This window comes from Choloepus didactylus, chromosome 6, assembly GCF_015220235.1.
Source record: "Choloepus didactylus isolate mChoDid1 chromosome 6, mChoDid1.pri, whole genome shotgun sequence".
NCBI classification, from domain to species: domain Eukaryota; kingdom Metazoa; phylum Chordata; class Mammalia; order Pilosa; family Megalonychidae; genus Choloepus; species Choloepus didactylus.
In genome coordinates, this window is record NC_051312.1 from 4,673,584 (window position 1) to 4,701,299 (window position 27,716).

Here is a 27,716-nt window from a genome sequence, read left to right on the forward strand (position 1 = left end):
GGCCACCGAGGAAGGTCTCAGTGCCACGTGGGCTCATGTGTTTCCGATCTGAGGGTCCCACACTTTCCTGAAGAGTCCGTCTCTGCAAACACTGAAGATCTGTTCACTGTCTATCAAATTTCGGGTTGCAAATGGTGTCCTGTAGAGCCTTTGCTATTTCAGTGGAGAAATTTACATTTACATTTCACATCCTCCTGGGTGAGGGAAGATGTACCTGGTCAATATAAAATAATTTCCTCCCCTTCTTTTTTGTGTACGTTTCCAACTTTTGTGCCTCTCTCTGCTATTTTTCATGGCTTTTATCCATTAGCTACATAACAGAGAACCAGACAAAATTGTGCGGGGCGGCAGAGGGTCTCTTTTACATTGGAGGGGTTGGAGGAGGTGGCCTCTTCCAGGGAGCCGAGAGTCCACAGCTGGAAGCTGAAATGCTGAAAGGGAGGCGAGCCAGCTGGGGCTCGGCTGGAATTTGCCTGTTGATGAGGTCAGGAACTCTCCAAACATTGGAGATGTTTATTTTCCTCAAATGTAAGAAATTTCCCTGGAAATCAAGGTGTAACCATGGTGCTGGATCCAAGCAGCCCTGGGAGCTTCCTTGCAAATATCAGTACCCTGTTTTGAAAGCGTCTTGACCTGAAAGCCCCAGATGGTGCCCAGGACTGCGGGTTCTGGAGCCTGCAGGGGTTGCTGTGTGACCTCTGGGACTCCTGCTTGACGTCAGGTCTAAATGGACAAAGTCAGCCACGCTTGGATACCTGTGATCATACCTGTGCTGCGGGCATGACGCGGTTGCAATTCATAGCTGTGGTAAGCTGGAAAACGTGGCCACAATATTTTGCAGCTCCCGTGTTCAAGAGGTGGAGTATTATTTCCCCCAACACCTAGGATCTGGTCTTGTAACCTGCTTTGACAAGCAGAACATGCCAGAAGGGGTGTTGCGTGAGTTCTGGAACACAGCCTCTGGGGTGTGGTTTTTGGTAGTGGGTGAGTGGTTAGCAATATATTTAATTTTTACCATGAGTCGGTCTTAAGTTTTATCAAATGCTTTTTGATAAAGCCTTTATCAAAATCAATATCAAATGCCACAAACCTCAAGACAATCATATATATGTCATTTTTCCTGTTAACGTGATGAATTACATTGGTTTGTTTTTTAGTCCTATAGTAAGCCCCACCTGGGCATGATGCAGTCTCCTTTATCTGTTCGTCTCAGCATTTGATTTTTAATATTCGTTTAGGATGTTTGCGCTGTGTCCTTACGAAGTCCCGACACGAGATTATGCTGGCCGCATGCAGTGAGTTGTGGAAGGAGCTCAGTCTCCGTGTCCTCTAGAGGACTTTGTGTGGACTTGCTGTTATTTCTTCCTTAAGTGTTTCGGTGAATTCGTCCCAGAGGGCACCTAGGCCTGGGCCTCTGGGAATTTAGGTGCAATTTTAAGCCATTTACCAGTGTTAACTATTTTAATCCTCACAACAGCCATAGAAGTATCATACTTTTGTCGTCATCACTGTTTTCAGACAAGAGGTTGAAGTACAGAGGGGAAGTAGCTTGTCTGTGGCCTCGATGCAGGAAAGATCCACCCCAGGTAGTCGGGCTCGGGAACCTGTGGGCTTTGCTGCCCAGGTGGCGGTGACCACAGCACTGGCCAGGCCGTCCCCTTCCGTCCTCGGGCAATGGAGGGACACGGGAGCTGAGTCTACTTGGCTTTCCACGGCTCCCGGCCTTGGGTGGACGGAGAGCTCATTGCGGCCCCAGGCTTGGGGTCACGGCAGAGGAGAGGGCTGGCCTGGGTGAGTTTTCCCCCAGATGCTCAGCATCCCCCTTTACCTGGGGAGCCCACTGGGTCACCCAGCCTGGAACGGGCCATTGGACATCCTTGCCAGGACTGGTTACTTCCAGCTGTCACAGTGCCAGGCCCACAAGACTCCTTAGTGGATGTAGATGCCTCTTGCCTCCAGCGCTGAGTGGTGGCTTTATCTAGCTGGCCCCCATCATGGTTGATGTGGGGTCCCAGAGCAAACCAGCAGCCCGGGGCTGTACACACAGATTTGCAACAACCCTTGGCCCTGCTCAGGGTTCTGGCAGAGCCTCGGCGTTCCAGTTCCTCCACGAGCTGTTCTTTCCGGAATCTGCGGCAGTGCCCACGACCTCTGGGGTCTCTGGGCTGCGTAGCCTGGGGAGGGGCAGAGACCCTCCCTCCGAATCCGGCTGCCTCTGACCCCACCGAGTCCAGGTGCCCCGATTTCCCCCCACCATGCTTGGAGGATGCTCATAAGTAAAACATCTTCTCCAGGCTCCCAGGTCTTTGGGTGCCAGTGACTTCCTAAATTGCCATGTGAGTCTGAAGTAGACGGTGCAGTGTCACTTGGAAGGAAAACAAAAGATTGGGATGCACCGAGCCCTCGATCTCCCTCGCTGTGTTTGTGAGAAGCCATTTTCCAATTATGGTGACAAGGTGTCAGGATCACAGAGCCGCCCATAAATAGCTCTCTCCGTTGGGAGGCTCAGTGGATTTTGGCGAGAGAAGGATGCTTCCGTTCGGGGTGGGGGAGTGGGTTTCCTCCGCATTCTGCCTGCAGATGCCAAGGGAAGGTGGTTTAGTGAGTAACGAGAAGAGGGGCAGCTTCTCCCTCTGCTTTGGTTCTGACTGACAGTGCCAGCCAAGAGGGACCCGCCATGAGCACCCTAGCAATGCAGCCACGTCTCCATAGGTGCTCAGTGTCCACCACGCAGAGCCGGGGGAACTGAGGGGAAGCTCCACGGGGGGTGAGCAGATCCTTGACCTCTCTGTGGCTGTAAAGAGTATTCCGTGTACACCGTCCCTCCCCAACATTGAGCAGACAGGCAGGGGGTTGGTGTCACCTGTTTTGAGTGCAACATTGGACCAGGTGACAGGCAGACAAGGTTGGAAGTTATTTCCTCTCCAGAGTGCACTTGGACACACCCAAGCCAGGGAGAGCTTCAAGACAGGCCAAAGAGGTGCTAGGTGGTATAGGGCGTAGTCCATCGTGGGTATTTCGTTAATCGTGGGTCAATGCAAGGATGGATGGGTGGATGGATGGAAGATTGGGTGGATGGGTGGATGGGTGGATGGATGGATGGATGGATGGATGGGTGGATGGGTGGATGGATGGGTGAGTGGATGGATGGATGGGTGGCTGAATGGATGGATGGATGGGTGAGTGGATGGATGGATGGGTGGATGGATGGGTGGCTGAATGGATGGATGGATGGATGGGTGGATGGATGGGTGGCTGAATGGATGGATGGGTGGGTGGATGAGTGGGTGGCTGAATGATGGATGGATGGGTGAGTGGATGGGTGGATGAATGGGTGGATGGATGGGTGGCTGAATGGATGGATGGGTGGGTGGATGGGTGGGTGGATGGATGGATGAATGGGTGGATGGATGGGTGACTGAATAAATGGATGGATGGGTGGATGAGTGGGTGGCTGAATGATGGATGGATGGGTGAGTGGATGGGTGGATGAATGGGTGGATGGGTGGATGGATGGAGGGTTGGGTGGATGGGTGCATGGTTGAGTGGAGGCATGGATGGATGAGTGGATATATGGATGGGTGGGTGGATGGGTAGATAGGTGGATGGGGGGGGATGGATGGCTTGATCCCAGCGAATGGATTTTGCACACAGTGTTGGAGTGGTTCAAGAAGACATCTTGGAGGGAGCTGCCTAATGTAGGAGGGTGGAATCTAGATTGGCACAGACTTTCAGCCATTGTCTCACATCCCTCCCACCACCCCACCCCCACCCTTCCTGTCTGTCTGGATAATGCTTCTCCATCAAATTTGTCCAGTGTGAAACCCTCTGGGTACCCCCCTTCCTCCTGGTCCCTGCATCTTGCCCACTCCCACCATCTTGTGAGAGACTCATCCTGTCACTTAAATTTCCTTGTATTGACTTTTAAGTCCCTTGAAGGCTGGGGCATGGAGCCATAGGAGACCACCTGGGGTTCACAGTCACTGGGTTGTGGGAAACCCTGGAGGGTAAGGCCTGGAGTTTTCACCAATATCCCTGGGGTTGAGCACAAAACAGCTGGCACACAGTGGGTACACGTTGAGGGTCTGTTTCATGTGTTGATTTCAGGAAGGACAAGAGGCAGCTGCCTGGTGAGGATCAGGGCAGCACATCCCACCACCTGTGGGGCCCCTATCTGACAACCACACTGGCTGTGCCCTCTCACGGTTCCCCAACCTGCCCTAAATGCATTGACTTCACTATGTGCACCCATCACAGCCTTTGACATGAGACTTGGGTCATTTCAGGCTCCCACGATGGTAGCTCCTCAATCCTTTTCTCCATTTCTTCATTGCACACTTTGTTCCTTTATGCTTGTGGGGTGCACACCACCGTGGACGCCCAACATGGATAAGATGAGCCAGGTCCAGCACCTGCACAAGAAACTGACTAGTCTTGCTGATAAGGAGGGTACAGGAATTGGGAGGATAAAAGGCATCGCTTGATTGAAATATAGATTAGAGAAAAGAAGAAGCGCCAGAAGCAAAGGGTGGCATTAAAAACTTGGAATACTTTTTTTTTCCACCAGCTGCCTTTGTATAATTTTTTTTAAGATGATGAAGTATTCATAATAAACTTTGTCATTTTAACCATTTTTACGTGTACAATTCAGTGGAATTAGTGACATTTACAATAGGTGTACAACCATCACCGCCACCTGTCGCCAACAATTTTCATCACCGAACATAGAAACTCTTCATCCACTAATCGTTAATTTTCCATTCTCCCCTCACTCTTGTGTCTGATAACCTGTAATCTAGTTTCTGATCCTATGAATGTGCTTATTCTAGATATTTCTTATAAGTGAAGTCATACAACAATTGTCCTTTTCTGTTTGGCGTATTTCACTTAGCCTAATGTTTTCAAGGTTTATGCATGTTATAGCATGTATCAAACTTCATTCCTCTTCATGGCTGAATAGTATTCCATTGTATGGATAGACCACAGTTCATCTGGTGATGGACAACTGGGTTGTTTCCACCGTTTAGCCGTTGCAGATGGTTCTGCCATGAACGTTAATATGCAAATATGTTTGAATCCCTGTTTTCAGTTCTGTTGGGTGGGTACCTAGGAGTGGAATTTCCAGGTCAAATGGTAATTCTGTGGTTGATTTTCTAAGGACCCACCAAACTGTATTGCAGAGCAGCTGCACCATTTTACATTCCCACCTGCCGTGCACGAGGGTTCCTGTTTCCCCACGTCCTCACCAACACTCATTTGGGTGCCTCGTTTGTGATGCACCCACCTCCTTGCACAGGGCGTCAGAATGGCTATATTTGGAGTTGGAAATAAATTTCACCCCAGCTTGTGCTGCTTTGTTACAGTGGTCCCAGGAAACTGAGACAAGCAGCTGGAGAACGAGTTGCTGGTTTGGATGTATTATGACCCGCAAAATGCCATTATCTTTGATGCGATCTTGTGGGGGCAGATTGATCAATCTTTTTGATTAGGGCTTGACCTTTTGATTGGATGTTTCCATGGAGATGTGACTTAATCAACTGTGGGTGATGACTCTGGTTGGATAATTTCCATGGAGGTGTTACCCCACCCATTCAGGGTGGGTCTGAATTAAATCACTGGAGCCATACAAATGAGCTGACAAACAGAAGGAACTCAGAGCAGCCAAGAGTGACATTTTGGAGAGCAATGAGAGTGACATTTTGAAGAGGAGCTGCAGCTAAGAAAGGACAAAATGCCCCAAGAGCAACATTTTGGAAAATGCCATTTTGAAACTCAACCTGGGAGCAAGCAGACACCAACCCCGTGCCTTCCCAGCTAACAGAGGTTTTTCTGGACACCAATGGCCATCCTCCAGCGAAGGTACCCGATTGATGCCTTACCTTGGACACTTTATGGCCTTAAGACTAATTTTGTAACCAAATAAACCCCCTTTATAAAAGCCAATCCATTTCTGGTATTTTGCATAATGGCAGCGTTAGCACACTGGAACAACGAGCACTGCAAAAGATGTCTCCAAAGGGCCGCGGGGGGACAGTGTGTTCAGAGTGGCCAGGAGGCTGGGTGTGTGATGGGGGAGCCTGGATTGGGGTGGCCAGTTCTGGGCGATGGTACACGGTCAGAGAGCGGCAGGTGGCCCCTGTCACACGCCACGCTGAGTCACGTGGGTCATTCATATCAGCCATGTGTCGTATGGCGTCGTAATTCTTGGTTCCTCATTTGTTGAGTCACTATGACTTTGGCTGGGAGGGTGTAAAGGGCTTTTAGGGTTAGGTAACACAAAGCTGCTGCGTGTTCATTTCCCTCCTTCTCTACATCTCAAAGCACAAGGAGAGGCCCCGGCCTCCCCACTTCCTGCACAAAGCAACTGTCCCCCCTGTCCCCCGCCATCTGCATCGAGCTCCTGGACCCAGCTGTGGAGCTGGCACGTCTCCCAGTGGGGACTGAGCTTCCGTGAAGCTCCTGCCCTTGGGGGCTGCTGCACCCAGGATCCCCGTCGATTCTGGCACCAAGGCAACGGCTTTAATGTCAGAACCGCTTTATCACGCCTTTGATGTTGCCTTATTGACTTTAGGCATTTTAAGCGTGATCGACTGCACTGCTGTGGTGTCGAGTTTTGAGTGGTGAGGGGCTGGCATCACCAGCTCCTGGGGAAATAACTCCCTCTTCTTAGTGCCCTGGGCCGTGAACTGGGATTACTTGGAATGAGGCTGGGTGTTGGAGAGCTGGACCCTTTGCTGACGCTGGTGGAGGTGCTCCCAAGAGACGGACGCGGAAACCAGGAAGGAGAGTGAGTGAGATGGACTCACTGCCCAGCATCCCTGGGGTGGCTGTGCCCTCGACCACCGGGGCCCACGGGATCCCCGAGGACCCGGGAACGCACCAGGGGAACCCACGTCTTCTCTTCACAGAAAAGTTCCAGGGGAACCTACATCTTCTCTTCACGGGAACGTGCCTTGGGAACGCACATCTTTTCCAACAGGCCACGGAGTATTTCCCACCCATGGCTGCAGGGATCCCTCACGGTCCACACGGCAGCACAACCAGCAGCGCCTCGGCGAGAGCACGGCACCCTCTTCACAGGGTGGCTGGCTGAGGGTGCACCCGGGGACTCTCCTGCCTTTTAGAACTCAGAAATTGACAACTGTGCTCTCTCCGCACCTCAGAAGCTTAAACCCAGCCTTCATCTGGCCCGTGCTCTGAGGCCCCTTTCTGAAATGTCCTCTGAGTCATGGCTGTGGCAAGAGGGGCTCAGAGCCTGCGTCACGTGCATCCGTGGAAGTGCCACGGCGGAGAGAACAGGCTTCACCGGTGTCTCCATCTCCCGGAGCTGCCCTAACACAGCACCTCAAAGTGGGATTTATTCTCTCACAGTTCCGGAGGCCACACGTCCAAACTCGAGGTGTTGGAGGGCCGTGCCCTTTCCCAGGACCCTGTCCGGCCTCCTCCCGGCCTCTGGCAGTTATCGGCAGTCCTCGGTGGTCCTTGCCTTATGGACGCACCTCTCCGCCTCTGCCTCGGTTGTCCCGTGGCCCCTCCTGTGCGTGTCTGTCTATGTCTGCACCTCTTCTCCCCTCCTCTAAGGACTCCAGTCACAGTGGGCTCAGGGCCCACCCAATCCTGTACAACTGCTGCTTACCCACTGCTCCTGCAATGGCCCTATTTCCAAATAGGGTCACACTCTGAGGACTGGGGCTTATATCTTTTTGGGGAGCATGATTCACGCCCCCAACACCAGGGAGGTGGCCACTGGGAAGATGCCTTATGGACGAGAGTCGGGGCTGCAGGCTCGACAGAACATCCAGGCTCCTGCGCCCACACGCTACGCGGCCGCTGGCCCCTGCCGCTCCTCCCGAAACACTCTCTCACCGTCGCACGGTGCCAAATCCCAGTGCACCCGTCCAGCTCCCGGCCTCCGGAGCGCTGTGCTGGGCCAGGCCTGGCACCAGGGACACAGCTGCTCATTCGCCTCCAAGCCTGTGCCCCAGCTGTGACCCTGCCAGACGTGCCTTCTGTCGGTTCTGCCCAGGCCGAGCGGTGGCTTAAAAATGGAGGGGCTGGGAGGAGCCGCGTTGAAGCCAGCCGGGGGATGGATGAGTAATCTCTGGGCCCCTTTCCAGACTGGGGTTGCCTAAATCTAAGAACCTTCCCTTCCATTTGCATAAGTGCATTTCATTTTCATGGTGCCGCAAAACCAGCTGAGCTGGGGAGAACTCAGTTCTCACTTTTTCAGTCTCTCCCCCCAGTCATTTAGGGTTCTGCACCACCAACCAGTATAAGATCATTTGCACCCTTACGCTTGAGGATCCAGAAGTTTCTCTGGTCACCCAGCAGACCCAGCCTGCTACATGCAGCTTGTCATAAACCCTCAGGAACAATTTGTCATATTATTTTTCCCTCATGCTGCTCTTTTCTACTAAAGCGTTTGACCTGCGATTCTGTTATAGCGTAACTTTAAAAAATGTCATAGTCCACGACAATTATTTCTGGTCATTCTCCGTGCAGTGATAATGAGATGAAGATCCTGGAGCTAAACACTGAAGTTAACACCTTGGCTTCTGCACAGACGCACTGGGTGACACTGGGCAAATTACTGCACCTCTCCATGCCTCGGTTTCCCCATCTGTCAAGTCGAGATAATAGTGCCCACTTCGTAGAATTGCTAGGCTGAAGGGGACTGATGCATGTAAAGTACACAGAATGGTGCATGGTACATAATAAACCCTTGATGTTTCTTAGCTGTTATTATGACTGATATGTATTCCTCAAATCCAAGAGAACAGACCCCAACATTCCATCTCCTGGTGCATCCAAACCAGCAGCCGGACGCCTGCTGGAAGGCCCTGGGGAGCCTCCATCAAGCCCTTCATAAAATGTTTACTGACCATGTGGTGGGCCCCCACTGGGCCGGCCGCTTCCTGCTGGAGAGGGCTCCCTGCCCTCCACGTCATCCCAAATAAACGCCTGCATTGTCCCGCTCTGTGTCATGGGCTGAGCTGTTTCCACAGGGGCCGCGCACGAGGCTTTGCTGCCTGATTGTAAGCAGGTCCCCAGCTCCCAGAGCTTTGCCTTGGACCCCTACGCTTTGATTCATTCTTAGACAGTTGCAGCAGGTGGCCTGGGTGTTTGAGCGCCTGTGTGTGCTGTGCACTTGGGTGTGTCTCATTGTGTATTTACGGGGGCAGGAGGCTGAGGGGACCTTGGCAGTGACTGGGCTGCCGTTTGCGTGTACATGGTTAACGGTGGTTGTCATAACAACGAGAATAGTTACAGCAAACGCTCTTAGAACTGACTGGGTGCTGGGAACTGCTCAAAGCCCTGACCTGCGTGGTCTCATTGCATCTCTACACCAAACCCATTTTGCAGATGAGAAGAATGAGGCACAGGCTTGGCGGTTTTTCCCAATGTCACCCAGGATCGGTGGCCTGGGACCCAGCCTGTTTTCATAGCCCCTGGGGCAGCTGTCGCTCCAGCAGCTATCTGCCACCTTCTCGTCGGGCAGGGCCAGGCCTGTGTAGGTGGGTGAGACCCAGCGCCCACCCTCGTGGGGAGGGGTCTGGAGCTGTAATGGGGGCAGCACAGGTACCATGAAGCTAGTGGTCAGTTCGGCCCTGCCCAGCGGGGGCATAGGTCAGAGAGGCTTTGCTCAGTCCCCAGTGCTGTAGTTGAGTCTCGGAAATTTGGAGGAGGGGGCCATGAGTGCCCCTGGGGAGATGGGCACCCCACATCCTTTCTCCCATTGAAAGTGCTCTGGAGACTTTCGGGGTGCCACTCCCCAAATACTTCTCCTCCTTCCAACCCCAGCATGAGCACTAACTCCTGAGGCCACGAAACGAAGCTGCAGAGATGCGAGTAGCCCACAGAAGGTGGGCGCACTAGGGGACGGGCCTCCAACAAGACTGGCCGCTCTTCCAGTTGTCACCCGGGGCCTCCCTTCTCCCCCGTCCTCGTTACTGACCCGTCCTTGCAGCCCTGTGCCCCGGGGAGAGCCAGCTTCTCCGGAGCTCCTGAGTCTTCTCACACCTGCTGGCCTGAACAGGTGGCACCCCTGGTTCTCAGTCTGACCTCCCCTTCCTGCTGGCCCACACAGGTGGAGTTTCACCTTTTAGAGTTTGGCTGAAAGACAAACTCCTGAGTGACATCAGGTTAACTGTTCATCTAACCCCTCCGTCTACACCTGTGTGGTAACCTGGCTGCACCCCAGGCCTCCTGACTTCCCAGGGCATGTGTAGCCCTCTTCTCCTTGCCCCCAGCCCCGGCCCTCATCCTGGGGTCCACCATCCAGGGCCTGGGTCCCAGGTGGGAGGGGTCTCAGCAGGGGGCAGCTCAGCTAGCAGGATGTGGGTTCTAACCCTGCCTCTGTTTCTGCAGAGCAAGGCGCTGACACCCCAAGACAGCCTCTGCCTTCTATCCTCTGAGCCCCCGGGCTAGTGTAGACAGTGCTATTGAGGCTCCTTCCATCTAGTAATCCAGGGAGGGCTGGGATCGGGCTGGCTGCTCCTGCTGGTCAGCAGCCTCGGATGGCAGGGAGCCTCCAGAACCGCCCAGGAGTTGAAACCACATGTAGCTTCCAGAGACTGAGGTTCCCTGGGTCCCTGTGGCCCCTCAGCCCCAGGCCGCGGGATAGCGTGCCCATGTGGGTGCTGCAGGCTGGCATCTGGACTCCTGGCTTGGCTTGTCTGTGGGTGGAGACGTGCCGGCGCAGACCCCCAGGCCTCCCACTCTGGGGCCCAGTGAGTCCTGCCCAGCCTGCCCGCATGGCTCTGGCTCTGGTCTCCCAGGTGGCCTCTGGGTGATCCCCAAGGGCATAGTTTCACAGCTCCGCTGTCTCAGCGTGCTCAAGGCTCGTGCACATTTTTCACATTACTCGACACATCTGCAGGGTCTGAGTTGGAACCGTTTCCCATAGGTGTCTCCCGTGGCTGTGCACACTTCAGCAGGTGCAGCGTGGACCCTGAAGTGAAGTCTGATGAGGAGCTTTATGAATACTGTTTCCCGGTTCCCACTCCAGTTCTGGGGGCTGGCTCGTGTTTCAGGACAGATCAGGAAAATGGGAATCCCAGTGCGTGCACCAGAGCCATTGGGCCTGGAGGGGGCACAGGTTGCAGAGATGGGGCGATTTCCAGGTCTGGCCTTGCTGAGCGTCAGCTCTGGTGCACGTCACTTCCTCCGAATCCCCCCTGGCCTGAGGCACGGGCTCACGTAGGTTCTCAGGGAATGTCGTCTCATCTAAGACGGCCGGGGGCTTTGAGAGGGGGACGGGTGTTGTCAGACAAAGGGGGAAGACGTGAGTCCACGTGGACCCAAGGCTGACATTTAAAGGTTCTGACAGGACTCCTTTCGATGTATAAAAATACAGTAAAAATACAGCTGACCCTTACTATTCGTGGATTCCACATCTGTGGATTTGCTTACTCATTAAAATTTATTTGTACCCCCAAAATTAATATTTGCAGCACTTTCACAGTTATTTGCAGATGCTCAGGTTTCAGCTGAGGTCAAAAAAGGCATCGCTCTGCCTTCTCGTTTCAGTTCTCAAGTCATGAAAGAGCGTCCTTTCCACTGTGTTTTTCGTATTTTGTGCTCTTTATTGGTGTTTTTGTCATTTAAAATAGCCCCCCAGTGTAGTGCTGTTTAGTGTTCCTGAGCGTGAGAAGACACTGATGTGGCTTTTTGAGAAAATAGTGTCTTAAGAGACGTTTTGTCCAGGTGTGAGTTATGAGGCCATCGGCTGTGAGTTCAATGTTGACGGATCAATAACATGTATTAAATAAGGGTCTTTAGACATGTAAAATAAGGTTATGTATTGATAGGTTGATGAAAACATTGTGACGAGAGGCTGGCGAGAATCTAACCCTGTACTTGCCTTCTCAGTAGGGTTCGGCATTTGCAAACTCAGCGCTGGCAGTGGCTTCATAGAGCAGAACTACCCTGAATAACGAGAATTGAGTGTGGTTGACTTTAAACTAATACGCGTTCTCTTCTTCCAGGTGGCGATCATAGCAGGCAACTTTGAGCTGGCAGAATACATCAAGAACCACAAAGAGACAGACGTCGGTGAGTGGGGCCATCGATGAATCCCGGCGGGGCTCGGGCTGGCTAAAGAGACGCTCGCCAGCCTTTTTGATACTCAATGATAAGATTGATTCAGAGCCCCTCGCAGCAGAACTTCATGGAGAGGGTAGTAGCAGCAGCTCTTCCGTCTCTATCCCTGTGTTTTCTTAACTCGGGCCGGGGGTGGGGCTAAGGAAAGCCTTACAAATTAAGCACTAATTGTAAGCTGTGTGCAGGGCAATGCCATTCAGTTGGCGAATCAAGTCCATTTGCAGCTGGTTGAGACGTGCTCCTTGGAAGATTCTGTAACCCGTGCAGTGTCATTTAAATGAAGAGCTAGTGACCAAATGGGATGAAAGAGAAAGCCAGTGGCGTCTCTTGCCCCCCCCCCCCAGTACCATTGCCCCTGCCCCATTTCCTCAGCAGTTGTGCTGATGCTCATTCCACCTTCTAGTACCCCTTGTGCCAACCAGGAGGACCATCTCTGGGGCTCCCCTCCTCTCCCACCGCCCGGCTGGCAGCTGGGCCCAGTCTTGCATCTTGGAAGAGCCCACTGGCCTGGTCCCTCCAGCCCCGGGCTCACTCGGCACCCGTGGGGAGCAGCCCCCTTGGACCAGCAGTGGTGAGCTTTCGAAGGCGGCATCACCCTGTCCAGTGGGTGGGAGGTGGGCTCCAGGGTGCCTCGTGAATGAAGCCGATGGCATCTGCCCCACCTTGCCCCAAGCCCCGAGCCCCCACCTTGGTGATGGGGCTGAGCAAAACCCTGAGTTTTGCTGCCGAGTCCATGGTGTGAAGTTGGGCATCGCATGGATCACCGCCGGTACCCACCCTGCCTTCCAGGACTGCACGAGGAGGCAAAGCCACAGGCCTTGCTTGCATCCTCCAATGGCCCAAGCTGGGCATCAGGGACCCCCGAGTGCTGAGCCCGATGCTGCCACACATCCCTCCCATGTGCCAGGGCAAATCAGATTTCTTAATTGCTCTGGGATCCGGAGCTTTGCCGCAGCCATGATCCCCCTCCTCAAGTGCCTAATAGAGATTGATAAGTTCATGTGCTCAGAGTGGTTTAGAGAATGACCTGAGCTCTCAGAAAGCCAGGGACACCCTTCCTACCACCTTCCTGGTACACAAGAGCACAGCACAATAGGGTAGGTTTGGCTTAGAGTCTAAAAATATCGGTTGCTGCAATGGGAACCGGGGTTGTGTTAGCAGGGACATGGAGCAAAGGATAGAGGCGAGTGGGTGTGCGCGGGTGCCAGCCCACGAGCGGCAGGAATGGCTGGTGGCTCCCTGGACATGGTGCACCCGTGCACCTCGGCGTTGTCTGTGGCAGTCGCAGGCTCTGGGCTGCCCTCGTGGCAGTTGTTGTGCACCGGTCGAGATGAGGCCTGCATGGCATGGACGGAGGTGGGATGTGGCTTCGTGAACCCAGCTCCCCAAGGGGCACTGAGAGATGCCCACGGTGCCCAAGCCTGCCCCCAAGCCTGCCCCACAGAGCATCACCCTGTCACCTCCCCACGGGGAATCGGAGTGGCCCCAAAACCCTCCTCCTCAAAGCACAGCTCCTCGCCAAGTCCCTTGACGCACCAGAGTTGAGTTTAAAACCCAGGCTGCGGAGGCTCAGGGCTTGTCCCGTCAATTGTGAGATATCAGGAACTTCCTGACCTGTGGTGCAAACACCTCTTTACGAGCAGATGATGATGGTGAGGAGGATACAAATGATTCCTGTTCATTGAGTGGATCCATTTTCATTACCACCCACCAGCCTGATCAGTTATTTATTTAAGGTGTAAACAACATCCCCGACTGAGAGAGGAGGCCCCTGCCACAGGCCTGGGTGACTTCCGCGTTTCATGGGGCCTGCAGTGAAGTTTGAGGTCACTGACTTCTGGACCTCTGTAACCCCCTCGGGTCCCCGGTGAGAATGTGCGGCTGACTTGAATCATCACCCAACACAGGGAGCCACTGCCTCTGTGTTAGGGGTCTCCAGAGAAACAGAATCCACAGGATTTTTATACGTGTGTATGTATATATATATATATATGTAAATATGAAGAAAGTTATTTTAGGAATTGGCTCACGCACCCGTGGGGTTGGCAAATCTGAATTCCATGAGGCAGGCTGCAAGCTGGGGACCCCGATGAAGCTGGTGATGAATTTCCCAGGAGCAGCTGGCCAAAGCAGACATGGGAACGCTCCCTTCCAACAGCCCAAATCCTCAGCTCTCCCCTCAAGGCCTTGAACTGATGGGGTGAAACGCTTTTCCTTGCTGACGGCCATCTCCTTGTTGATTGTAGATATAACCAGCCCTAGATGCAATCAGTTGACCAATGATTTAAATCCAGGAAACACCCTCGCGGTGACAATCAGGCCAGTGCTCGCTTCATAAAGAGCCTAGCCAAGTGGACGCGTGAAATTAACCATCACCTCCTATTATCGGCTTTTTGGGCTTCTCCATTGCCCCATGGGGAAGGAAAGTTTAGAAAATACGCACCTGTTTGCAGGTCCCTTTTGCATCTCCAGAGAAGAAAAAAGCCTTTTTCATCTGAGTCGTTGGACTATGAATTTGTGATTGTGAAATAGCAAACTGGCGTCGTGGTGCCGTTTCAGCCCACTGTGTGAATTTCCTGGGGGAGGGGGGAGGGGGTGGGCATGGAGCAGGACCCCCTGCGTCCAGACAGCTTCCAATACACTGACCGATCGAAGCATGAATAGACTGATCGTGAGATCCTGATTCAGTGCCTGCTGGCTAAACCTCTAAGTCTAAACCCCAGTCGCTTCTCCCGTGCCCTGCGGCCCCGCCCCAGGCACTGCCCCTCGTGACCGGCAGAAGCCAGAGGTTGGTGTGTGGTGGGAAGGGTTGGACGCTGTCCCTTCACTCATCTGGTGTGTGTTTTACCCGCACGGGTCTCTCCAGGTCCTGCACGTGGGTCTGAGAAAGCCGCCCTGTTCCTGGGGAGTGAAAGTAGCTGGTGCGTGCCGAGCCCTCTGTGGGCTCCGCCTCGGTCCTCCATGCCCCGATGCAGCTCTCTTCTCCATTTTACACAGGAGGAGTCTGAGAGCTCCTTCTGGGTTGGGTTCCCCCAGAAGAAGACCCCAAGATAGGATTTGGGGACAAGTGGTTCCTGGAAGCCTCTTGGGGGGGCCCAGGGAGCTAAATGAGGACACCACGCAGGTGTGCTGAGGGCAGGTGGCCACTGCAGACACGAGGCCATGCCCCCGGGTTCTCTGGGAGCTGCAGCAAGCATGCATGGGCCCGTCCCCCAACAAGGCGAGGTGAGGCCGTCCGGGTGCTCACCCACCTGCTTGCACCCTGCTCCGTCCAGGCCTGCTCTGTGCTTGGGGCCTTCCTGGCTCCAGGGAGTCGCAGGGGTGAGGAAGGCACATACCTGAGGATGGTGCCAGGGTGGACGGGCAGCCCTGGTGGTCCCTGGACAGGACTTTCCAAAGCTTCAGGCCAGAGTGACCGGCAGAGCCAGACTTTGATCCCAGGTCAGCCTCTGGGGGTCTTGCCTCCTGATTGCCTTGCCGGAAAGCCAAAAAGAACACCCCAACTGTTGCGGTTTGCTAATGCTGCCGTTATGCAAAATACCAGAGATGGATTGGCTTTTATAAAGGGGGTTTATTTGGTTGCACAGTTACAGTCTTAAGGCCGTAAAACGTCCAAGGTAAAGTATCAACAATCGGGTACCTTCACTGGAGGACACCGATAGCATCCTCCGTTGTCTGGGAAGGCACGTGGCTGGCGTCTTCTTTGCTCCCAGGTTGCATTTCAAGATGGCTTTCTCCCAGAATGTTCCTTTCTGGGTGTCTGGGTTGTTCTCTTAGTTTCTACCAGGCAAACTCCGGAGTAGCACAAGTCTACTTTCGATGGCCGTCTTCAAAATGTCTCTCTTGGCTGCAGCTAACATTAGGGACAGCAAGTCCAAGCATGTCCAAGCATCAGTGTCAGCAGGTGTCTGGGCCAGTGTGGCTCCTTTTCAAGTATCCAGAGATTAAATCGAGACCTACCCTGATTGGGCAGGGCCACACCTCCAGGGAACTAATCTACTCAAAGGTATCACCCACAGTTGGGTGGGTCATATCTCCATGGAAACAGCCTAATCCAAAGGCTCCAACCTAATCAACGCTAATACATCTGCCCCCACAAGATTGCCTCGAAGAACATGGCGTTTTGAGGGACATAATATATCCAAATCAGCACACCAGCCCTCCCAGGAGCTGTGGCATCTGTGTGGGCTGGGACAGGTTGGGGAGGAGGGGGGGAGGACCTGCTCCTGGGACAAGGGCTGGGCGGGGTGGATGGAGGACAGAGGATGGGCCATTGATGGGACAGGTCACCCCTGGTGGAAAGTTTCTCCTCAGCTCCTCGTCTAGGCGTGATCTCTCTGAGTCCAGCAGAGTTAAGCATTTTCCCCGCTCTGGACCAGCTCCCTGGGTGCACTTAGAGGGGCAGGGGCAGTGCCAGAGCAGGGCTGGGCCAGGGGCGCAGGGAGGGGCCACCTAGAATTGCAGCGTGGGCGTTCCGTGTCTGCAGCCTCACGCGGATGCACTAATGAGTGTGCCCTGTCCTCCGTGCGGGAGGGGGTCCTGGCCTACCCAGAGCCACCCCCGGGCCCCTGTCCTCATCCGGGACCGGAGGAAGCTCCTACCTCCAAGTAGTGGAGTCAGTTGGTTTCTCTGCAAGTCCTGGGCTCCTTCCTAACGTCCAGGTGTGAGTTTAACGTTTCAAGGAGAGGCGTCTGCAGTGACCTTTCTCACCAGCTCTGAGTGTTGGCACAGCACCGAGGGCTCCCTTCCCACAGGCCATCCACAGGGCTGGGATGAGGATCTGTCTGGGCCGTCCAGGAGCCCTGCAGGTGACGAGGGGCTGCACGTGGCCTCGTTGCTGCTCTAGGTGGGGGGCCTTGGGCATAGTCACCTGCAGGGAGTCACAGAGGGAAGGCCACCTGCCGGCCTCAGGGTTGGTCATCCCAGAACTTGGGCAGAACTGTCACCGATCCCTTCCCGGTGAGGGAGAATCCCAGCTCCCTAAGGAAAGCTGTCTGCTTCCTGCGTGGGCAGTGACAGCTCCTCTCCCTTCTGTGTTTAAACCCTGCGGAGTCCAAGAGAGCAGGCCCCGAGATGCCTGGACTTCCCCCGTCCAGCCCGCCCACCCCTTATGCTGACGCTTCGCCAGCACCTTCTCCACCCGGGGTCGGTGCTGACTTGGGGATTTGGGAGCGTTCGCCAGGCCCAGGCCTGGTCTTTTGGGATTTGATGACCACAGGGAACCGTGTCCTTCTCAACCCCAGCTTTAGAAGTGACGTCCCTTCTACCCTTCCGATTTGGGATGAGCTGCTAATAACTGCTATTTGATGAGAGAATAGTGCATGGCTGTTCCAAAAAGTCAGCTCTTTTGTGCATTTGGCCCCTTTGGCTGTCCCAGAAGCCTCCCCACCCATCTCCTGTAGCCTCATCCTCTCTTCGTCCCCATCCCCCAGCTGATAATCTTCAGTATCTCTGGCTTGTGATCCCAAGAGAGAGCTTGAGGCTATTCTGTTCCCACTGGCTCCCCAGTGTCCAGCGGGGCGTGTCAGATTTAGGGGTGCATCAGGGTCACTGGGGGAGCTTGGGTAGGGGCCCCAGGGAGTGTGACTGGGCGGGTCTGGATGGCCCCTGGACCCACTGTTTTAAGTCCTTCCAGGGCGTGGGACATTGCTCAGCCAAGCAGCAGCTCCACTTTTGCTTCCTGGGGGCCCACCGGGGTCCTGCCCCTTCCCTCCTCTCCCAGGGACCTTTTCAGAACACGAGGCTGGGCACACCCGTTGCTGTCCCCCCGCAGTGCCTGGCACAGACCACGGCCTCAAAAACGCCCGTGGAATGAACGACCTTCTCCCAGAGAGCTCCAGGGCCCTTCCCCGCCTCTCTCTCCTCGAGGTAAAAGCCCCCTTCCCTGCTGCCCTAAAAAGCCCCTTTCCCTGCTGCCCCATCTTGGGTGTCAAGAAGCTGAACAGTCGTCAGCAGCACATCAGCTCCTGGGTTGAATTTGTTTGCCAGAGGGCAAAGCTTCGTCCTCCCAAACCTGTTCAAAGAGGAGCAGGGGGAGAAGGAGCTCATCGAGGCCCGGGGAAAAGGGAAGCTTCTGGGAGCCGTGGGTCCTTGCAGCGGCCGCTACGGACGTTTGTTTCCAGCGGCTGTTGTCTTGGGGGCTGTGTTGGTGGCCCTGAGCGTCAGGTGGTTCTGGGGCCGGGTGGGATGGTGAGTCTCCACCTGTCGTGTGTGAGGGGCTCCCTGGCCCGAGTGCTTCCTGGTTTCAGCTTCTGCGGCTCGGCTCCCTCCACCTGCATCCTCATGCCCCACAGAGACACTGACCGACTGTCTGACCCCTGGCCCCCAGGGCGGTGGGACTTGTGTTGGCCTGGAGACCGTTAACTTGTTCTCCACGTGCCATTGGTCAGTGGTTGTGAGCTCGAGAATTATGGAGGCACTGACAGAGAGGGTGATGGGGCCTTGTCCCTATTTTCTGGTCTTCGGCGAGGCGCGGCTTACAAGCTACACCATGGGTTAGGAGAAACGTGGAGGATTGGGGTGCTGTCCCCCAAAGTTGAAGCTGTTGGACCTACCTCTGAGTCGGGACAAGCCCTCCGTGCCCACCGGCAGATTCCATTCATCAGAAACCTCCCGTGTCAGGATTCTGAACTCCGAGGAAATGAAGGGCAACTTTCCCTCCATGCTCGGCTGTATTTCTGATGATGATGGGGAAGGATCCCCACGTTCCAAGATGGGGGAGGGGTCGCTTTTGGTGCTTCAGAGTAGTAAATTGAAATATTAAAAATGTTCCTGACTGTCCACGTACCACCTAATAAATGGGATGCCTTTCTGAAGAAGAAAATAAAAGTCCCTCTAAAGAATCTCCCAGGATGAGCATGGACCCAGCATCATGGGATTGAGAAAGGCTTCTGGAAAAAAGCGGGAATGCAAAATGAAACCAAATAAAATTTCAGTGGCTGAGAGATTCCAAATGGAATCAAGAGGTCACTGTGGAAGGCATTCTTATGTGCTATATGGATATCCCTTTTTAGTTTTTAGTGTGTTGGAATAGCTAGAAGGAAATACCTGAAACTGTTGAACTGTAGCCCAGTATCCTTGATTCTTGAAGACGGCCGTATAACTATGTAGCTTACACAGTGTGACCGTGTGATTGTGCAAACCTGGTGGCTCACACTCGCTTTATCCAGTGTATGGACAGATGAGTAGAAAAATGGGGACAAAAACGAAATGAAAAATAGGGTGGGATGGGGGGGATGGGATGTTGTGTTCTTTTTTGCTTTTATTTTTATTCTTAGTTTTATTTTTGGGGGAGTAATAAAAATGTTCAAAAATGGATTGCGGTGATGAATGCACAACTATATGATGGTGCTGTGAACAACAGATTGTACACTGTGCATGGTTGTGTGGTATGTGAATATATCTCAGTAAAACTGAATTTAAAAAAAAAAATCGAATCACCTCCACTCCCCAGCGAATGGATCCTTTGTTTCCCAAACCCGGAAGTGCACCCCCGAGGAATCAGTATGCTCGGGACTTGCCGGGGATGCTCGGATGTGGATTTGGGGGGCAGGCCCGTCAGCACGTGGAAACAGCGGAGTGATTAACGAGCCTCCGAGCTCGGCAGACGCCGGAGTGGAGCCGGAATGCCAAGCGGATCCGCCTATCTCTTTAAAAGAGAAATTCCATCTTGCCGTGAAGCATTCTGTTCACGATCCGGTAGCATGCAGGTTGCTACGAATCGATCCTGTGATTTTCTTTTTAACCCCCTTCCTCTTTAAAAAATTAAATGTGTGATCCATTTGGTTATTTTCTTTGCTAAGCGTTTGAAAGCAGGGGTGAACGCTGATGCTAATCCCCCCCAGTTTGGCTGTGACCAAGTAAATGAGCACAGCAGGTTTTACAAGCTTTTGCCATAGAGCACCGTCAATGGCTTTTCTGGGCTGGAGGTCCCCTGAAGCAGGGCTGGTGCAGAGCTGGAGGATGCGCCTCCGAAACAGCCGTGCAAATATTCAGCATGTTGCGAGCTGATCAGCTCTGGACGGGGATAGCGGTTTCTTAGGATCTTTGTTATTTTTGCTTCTGGCTGGCCTGGTGGGGACATGCACTTCCGATGGATTAAGTGACATGGGTTGTTCCTCTTCCACCAAGCAAGGTTTGTGTTCCTACATCTTGTCCTTCGCAACTGTGGAGAGAGCAGCAAGGAGGTTTTTGTTTTTCAAAGCGAAGCACATTGAGCCGATGTGTGCGTTTGGGTGTCTGATGAGCTGCTGCAGCCGCTTGGAGACCGTTGCTAGGTTTCCAGCTGCATGTTGTGCTTTAGATATGCATGTATGATGGATGGGGGTGGCGACTGCAGACATTTCTTGATGCAGTATTTTGAGGGTTAATGTGTGTGCGGTGCATGTGAATGTAAAAAATCCATGCTGATGTGGCGAGAGGATCCTTTAAAAATATACCTGTTTGGGAGAAGCCACCTGCTGTGAAATAAAATAGATGTGGTTTTAAAGATGCATTCTGTTTTCCTGGCATTTGGCTGTAAAATGTTCTACTTCCAATGAAACATAGACAATGACATAGAAAATCCCCGGGGAAACCCAAAATCCTCACCTATTTCATTTACTTCGAGTGGGCTGATGGGGTCATCAGTGCTGAGTGTCCCTTTATGAGCTTTAAAAATGAGCCTTCACGCGCAGACGGCTTCACGTCTTCCCAAGAGTTAGGTAGCAGTCAGACAGCGGGGAGCTGGTTTCCCAGAGATTATTTTCAGAATAAGTTGCCGAGACATGCAGCTGGTTCCGAGCTGCCTTGTCCCTCTGCAGGCCTGGGGGAGCTGCGTCCAGTGTGGGGGGGCGTGTCCATGTGGGGTGCCGGGCAGTGTGTGTGTCACGGGCTCCGTCGTGAGAGCCGGCTGGTGTGCCCGGCACGGCCAGGAGGGCCTCCTCCCCTGCGATGGGCACGGCCCTCGGTCTGCTGAAGGTGTTTGCTGTGTTTCTCTGTGGTGCTTGTTTTTGTTCTTTGTTCCCCTCTTCCCTTTTTTTCCTCCTGTCATCAGTCTAGAAGTTTATTCCTGAATCACAGAACATAACTGACATGCTGGGAAAAGAGCCGAAGGGGTAGCCTTTGTGTCACAGCCCCTTTGGGTTGCTATTCTTACACTCATCCCCGGCGACTCGGGGCCCACGTCGGGCTTTAGTCCTGCTCCCCCCCGGGACACTGGTCGTCTGTGTCCCGAGATGCTGCGGCCGTGCCAAGGCTGCCTTGGGTGCTGTCGTGTGCATCTTTCCACGTGCTTGGTCTGCATTGCCACGTTCTGCTCCGTGGCTCACCCCGGCCAGCCCTGCCCACGCCCCTCTGGGCCCCCAAGATTGCCGTGTGGCCTTCTCCCTCTTCCACCAGGTGGACGGCTGCTCGGGGGCTGGCCCTGGCCACGCTGGCTCACGAGGGGCAGTCGGGAGTGGCTGTAGGGAGGTGTGTCCCGTGAGGGATGTGCAGCCAGTCCTCTGCCCGACACACAGGTGTCCCCAGGCTGGGCATTTGGGACCCACTCCGTCCCCTACAGAAGGGCAGAAGCTCCAGAGCCTGCCTCCGTTGGGACCCTCACCACACTCCTCTCCACGGGCGTCCCTGTCCCGTGGGTCAAAACCATAGCAGAGCCACGGCCCCTTTACAACCCATATCACGCAGCCTCCCTTCATCATCCTCTAACGAAATCCATAGATGACAAAAACTAACATCCACTCATAATTTTTAAACCTCGACACGATGTCCTACCTGTCCTATAAAGGAATCTGTAACCGACAGGAAGTGCCCCCGGGAGGATGGGCTGGACACCCACCAGGGGCCTTTTCCCGTCTGTGTAAAATCACCCCCATTCCAGGGCTTGTCCTGCAGCTGGAGACCCAGGGTGGCTGGCCCTTGGCGTAGTGAGTTCTCGGCAATGGCGAACAGCTCCTGGTGAAGTCCTGGACCTAAGGAAGCATTTTCATTCCTTCATTTGTGTGCTAATTGCATTCCTGGAAAATCCATGAATATCAAAATCGTGCAAAAACTGTGCTGTTTGTAGGTCAGATGGGGGAGGCTGGGAGCTACCTGGACGTCCGGTGGGTCGTTGAGATTTCATTTGGGACAGCCCCGGCCTCGCTGGACATCGGGCCAGTCTGGCCACTGCCCACTGCATGCGGGAAGGACTCCAGCCCCTTCTGATTGCTGTGGCAGCGCAAAGCACCCTCTGGCGGTGGACACCACCCTGGCGGGCACATGCCGTGGGTGCCCGTTTGGGTCTGTGCCTGTGGCGTGGGGCGCAGCCGGTGTGGGAGCATGTTGCACGCTGCACCCCATGTCTGCGTTCACTCGCTCGCCCCCTGCCCGCTGCTCCTCTCCCCGGGCTCTGCAGCAAGGCTGTGCCCTCACCCTGCAGGGATGGAGGCTCTCCAGTCTGCTTCCTTAGCCCTGACCCCGTTCCTTGAGCTCCCCTGGAGCCTTCTGCAAACTGACGAAGACCTCAGGGTTGGGGTGCTGGGGTGGGACCAGCGTCGAGAGCCCCCTGCAGAGGATGAAGCCTGGTTCTTTCTCCGCAGTGCCCTCCCCTCTCCCCCGGGCTGTCTTCGTCCTCACCGGCATCACATCCGCCCTCCCCTCCTCCCTGCGGCCCCCCACGACTCCATGGCTGTGGGCCCCAGAGGGGGAGCAAGACGTGCCCCAGGGCCGCCTCTGCAGGCCCCTCTCCCTGCCATTCTGACCTGCTGCCCAGGCCACTGGGCACCCCCGGGTGGGCCACTGGGCCTCCTTCCCTCTCTCTGCCCTCTTTGTTCTCTCGGCCCTGACCTTTCCACCAGGCCGCACCATCTTCCCACTGCTCCATGCTCTTCTTGTCTCTCCGAGACCCTTGCTCCTCCTGGGCGGAGCTGGCCAGGCTCGGGGGCTTGGCGGGGACTGGGCTTTGCAGCCGTCGTCCCAGCAGACATTTAAGCCTGTGACAGGTGGGTGGGGACTGATGTGGGGTACTGAGGAGCACCGAATCCCAGCAGGATGTGAAGCCAGGATGGCTTCCCGGAGGAGGTGGCACAGGTCGTCTAGATCTTGACAGCGAGATCTTACGTTTAAAGGGCTGCTCAATGCCAGGACCATGCCCAGTGCTCTTAAACCAGTCCCAGTGGTGGTCCCGCCAGTTCAGTGCTGTCACTGTCCCCGTTTTACAGAGGAGAAGAACGAGGCTTCTAGGGCTGGGAAACTGTCAGGGCCACCCAGCTGCTAACAGGGGAGCTGCTTTCACCCAAGGTCCCTTCACTTCTGATGACGCATCCTTAGCCCTTTGTGCTTTTCTCTCCTTGCACCTTTTGTTCCCACACCCTCCCTCCCTGCCGTCCCCTGGGCTTCCCACCACCCCGGGCAGCTGGAGCAGGATTCCCAGCTGTTCACCTGGAGCCATTTCCTCCAGCTTTCCCTGCCGCTGAAAACCTCACACCTGCTGTCCTCCCCTCTTGGACGTTGGGTCTACTGGACACTCTACACAGAGGCAGCCTTCCCCAGTGTTCTAGTTTGCTAATGCTGCTGGGATGCAAAACACCAGAGATGGATTGGCTTTTATAAAGGGGGTTTATATGGTTACAGAGTTACAGTCTTAAGGCCTTAAAGTGTCCAAGGTAACACACCAACAATCGGGTACCTTCACTGGAGGATGGCCAATGGTGTCCGGAAAACCTGTGTTAGCTGGGAAGGCACGTGGCTGGTGTCTGCTCCAAAGTTCTGGTTTCAAAATGGCTTTCTCCCAGGACGTTCCTCTCTGGGCTTCAGCTTCTCTTCAAAATGTCATTCTCAGTCACTCTTAGGGTGTTTGTCCTCTCTTAGCTTCTCTGGAGCAAAAGTCTGCTTTCAAAGGCCATCTCCAAAATGTCTCTGTAAACTGCAGTTCCTCTCTCAGTTTCTGTGCATTCTTCAAAGTGTCCCTCTTGGCTGTAGCAAGCTCGCTCCTTCTGTCAGAGCTTATGTAGTGCTCCAGTGAACTAATCAAGGCCCAGGCTGAATGGGCAGGGCCACACCTCCATGGAAATTATCCAATCAGAGTTATCACCTACAGTTGGATGGGTCACATCTCCATGGAAACACTCAAAGAATTACAATTTAATCAACACTAATATGTCTGCCCACACAAGATTACATCAAAGATAATGTCATTTTGGGGGACATTAAAATAGTGGCTCATCTCCAGGGGGCCCTGATTGTTCTCCTGTAGATCTCTTTCTCCCCAGAGGTGGGAATTAAAGGGATGGGTGAGGGCTGGGATTTGGAGCGTCAGGTCACCTTGGGCCAGCACATTCAAACCAGCATACCCAGGGACACGCGGGGGCCCAGCCACCATCCCCTCCTCCCCGCCCCCCTGCCCTTGTCCTCAGGGCCCGTGGCCGATTTTATGGGCAAGTTTTGGGTTTTGCCCAAACGCCACCTAGCCAAAACCTGTCCCGGGCACAAACCAGCCCAGCAGCCCCCGTTCTGTCTCCCCCTGACAAGGGCCTGGCCCGTGTCTCAGAACCTGCAGCAGTGACCGGAACATTCCAAGGAGGAGCCCTTGGCCATGTCCTCATGGTCGTTTGTCTGAGCCGTTTTCTCAAAGATCAGTTTCCCTGCTGGTCCAAGAGGCGTGTTCGATCCCTTGCCTCTAGGACGTGAGTGAACTTCGCTGGGTTCACCTGTGCTCTGACTCCCAGCTCCTTGCAGAGGGGTGTCCCTCGGATGGCTTCCTGCTCCCCTGGAGCCCAGGCCTTCTGGGGAGCACCGGAGACAAGCCACACTGCTGCACCTTTCCTCTTCCCGTCTCTACCCACTCCGAGTTCCCCACCCCACCTGGCCAGGGGCCCAGCACCAGGTGGCCATCCCTGACATGGGTCTCTTGCCCCAGTTGGGGTTTCCAAACCTCTCTTGAGCAGTGGAGCCCTTTTGACAAGTGGACTAAGCGAGTTCTTACAGTGGACAAAGGCCCTTGTGCTGGCCCAAGGAGACCTGACATTCCAAATCCCAGCCCTCACCCATCCTTTTAATTCCCACCTCTGGGAAGAAAGAGATCTACAGGAAAAGAACAACCAGGGCTCCCTGGAGATGAGCCACTATTTTAAGATTTGCCTCCAAGTCTTCATGTCAGAGCTGCAGAAATTATCTCAAGGTGTTTTCAGAAGTGCTTGTCTTTTTAGAGTAATGGGCAGCTCCAGGGAAACCCAGACCAGACTGGAGTCAGAGGGAGCCGTGGAGACAGCCCCCACCGAGCCCCGTGCAGTGCTTTCCCCTGGTCAGCTTGGTCAAGTCGAAACGTCAGAATCCCAGGCGGCTCCCCCGCGGAGGAGGCCAGGGGGCTGTGCCTGGGATAGGCAGTGGTCCAGGAATCTCCATTCTTAGCAGGATTGCTCCCTAATGAGGAGGCAGCCTGGGACCCCGATCCGGTCATCCCTTTGATTTGGGGGACTGAAAATCTGTGATCAGAGAGGCCAGGGGCTCTGGGGGTTTTTTCAGTCTCAGTGGGATGAGATGCCGTGTTCCCCTCCAGCCCCAGGTCCTTTGTTCTGCAGTGTGGACAGCACCCCTGAGTGGGGGTGATGGCTGAGCAAGACCCGGGTTAGAATTGTCCCCTGTGATCACGGAGGGCAGGTTTGGTAACGCCGACAATGGCATCCATGTCTCAGGGACTCGTGTGGAGGTCTTGAAAGTTCCTCGATTCCCAACTGGCTTCTCCCTGCCCGGCCTTCTGTCTCCAGCCTCAAACACAACTGTGTGTCCCTGTCCCACCCTGCTCGTCTGCGCAAGCTGCACCCTGTTCTCAGAACAGCTTCGCCGTCTCCCCGTTGTTCAATCCCACCTTCCTTGAAAGACCAGTGCCGTCCTTCCAGAAGCTTCCCTTCCCTGAGCAGCCCACAGCTGTCCCGCTGGCCCTGAGGCCCTTTGTCGGGACCCCCGTGTGTGCATTCAGAGAGTGGCTCATTGCACAGGGTGCACAGCTCCTCCCCTGGGCTGCGTGCTGAGCTGGGACCATGTCGAGGCCCCCACTGTCCCTACCACCCAGCTCCTGGGGCTTTGCATGGGAGACCCACTCAGCAAATAATTGTGAAGTGAACGAGAGAGCAGACAAAATGCCAGGGCTGGGAAACTCGGGGCAGCAGCTTTGCAAATATCTGTCTATCCCTCAAAAGTTGGAAAGGTCCTTTGCATTTCCAGAGAACTTGCTGGGGTTCATTGGGCTCTGCCCTGACTCCTCATCTGTGATCTTCCCGTCTGGTGTCCCTGACTCATCAGGTCTGGGAGCAGCTGACTGCAGGGCCACAGGAAGCCCTGCCCAGCCAGGTCTCCCGATGCCAGGTGTCCTGCTGTGAGGACCACCCTCCCTGGGCAAGCCCCTTGGAGCTCTGCCTGGCTTTTGGGGAAAAGCCCTGGACCCAGGAATTTCTGGTCTTCTTGCATAGAACCAGCTGCAGCTTGCACGCTGAGGTTGGGAAATTGTCGCAGGAATCTTAATCTTCATGAATGTGCAAAGGCAGCTGGATGGAAAGAATTGCGCCAAGTGCCAGAAAGACATGGGTCCTGGTCTAGAATTTTCCGTGTGACCTGTGACCTTGGGCCAGTCGTAGATGGTCTCTGGGCTCAGCAGCCATGTCGGACCGTCTTGTCCCTCTGTCTCCACTCCCTCCCCTGCCTGTATTTAGGATGCTCTACTGATGGGGGCTGAGCCTGAATTCAGATGAGGAAAATTAAGAGTTCTTTCTTGAAACTCTTTATGGGATTTCAAGTATTTGAACCTCATAAAAGGGACTGAGGGGTTGGAAGAGAATGTGGGAAGGATTAAACTGAAGGCAGAAAAGGTTTCTATTCTGGTTTCTAATGAGCCTAAGCTGAAAGACTTGAAAGAAGAATTTATACACGTGTGCACGTAAGTGGTGCTGATTTTAGCCAAGCCAGAAGGGACAAATTGAGGAGCTAATGAAGCGGCAGGAGTTGTCAGAAAAGGAACAGAAGATGAGATAAATCATCCAGTCCTGCTGGTGAGGTGATGGGCCTCATGTTCTCAGCTAACCTGGGACAGGTGCAAAATGCGCACCTGGACATACTTACCTACCTGAAGGCCTCAGCCCCGTGGGCTGCTCTACCAAGGAGGCCACCTTGGTTTCATCTCCAGAGAAAGGGCAAGAAATAAGCCCCTGAAAGGATTTCTTTCCCCTGTACCACACTCTTGGGAGGGCACTGGGGTCTCAGGAGTGCAGAGCTGGACCTGGGAAAGGATAAATAATGTGACCGGAGGAGCAGGGAGTTCTGCTGAAGGTGGAGGTGAGGGCAGGTGGTGACCTCATTCAGTAAACCTTTGTTAATGCCCTGGAGAGAGCTCGTGGGAAGCCCTGGGAAGGGAGCCTGCTTCCAGCCCCAGAGCAACCCACAACACACCTGGGAAGAGGTCCCTCTGATAGAACGGAAGGGGGTCCACCTCTTCCGGCAAACTCGTGGAGCTTGTTCGCCAGGCAGAGGCTGAAAGTGAAGACCAGCAGACATCAAGACAGAGGATCAATAAGGAAATGGAACAGTTGAACCACACTATAAACCAGCTAGAACAAATGGGCCTGTTTAGGACACTTCACCACACGGCAGCAGGACACACGTTC

At 54.3% G+C, this 27,716-nt stretch overlaps 1 protein-coding gene across 1 annotated transcript in view; it reads left to right on the forward strand.

Moving 5' to 3' along the window:
• SHANK2 (SH3 and multiple ankyrin repeat domains 2) overlaps nucleotides 1–27,716 on the forward strand; it is a 624,412-nt gene that overhangs the window by 233,858 nt on the left and 362,838 nt on the right. The window contains exon 11 of the mRNA XM_037841736.1: nucleotides 11,988–12,054. Within this exon, the coding sequence (XP_037697664.1) occupies nucleotides 11,988–12,054 (67 nt within the window). The remainder of the gene's footprint in view (nucleotides 1–11,987; nucleotides 12,055–27,716) is intronic.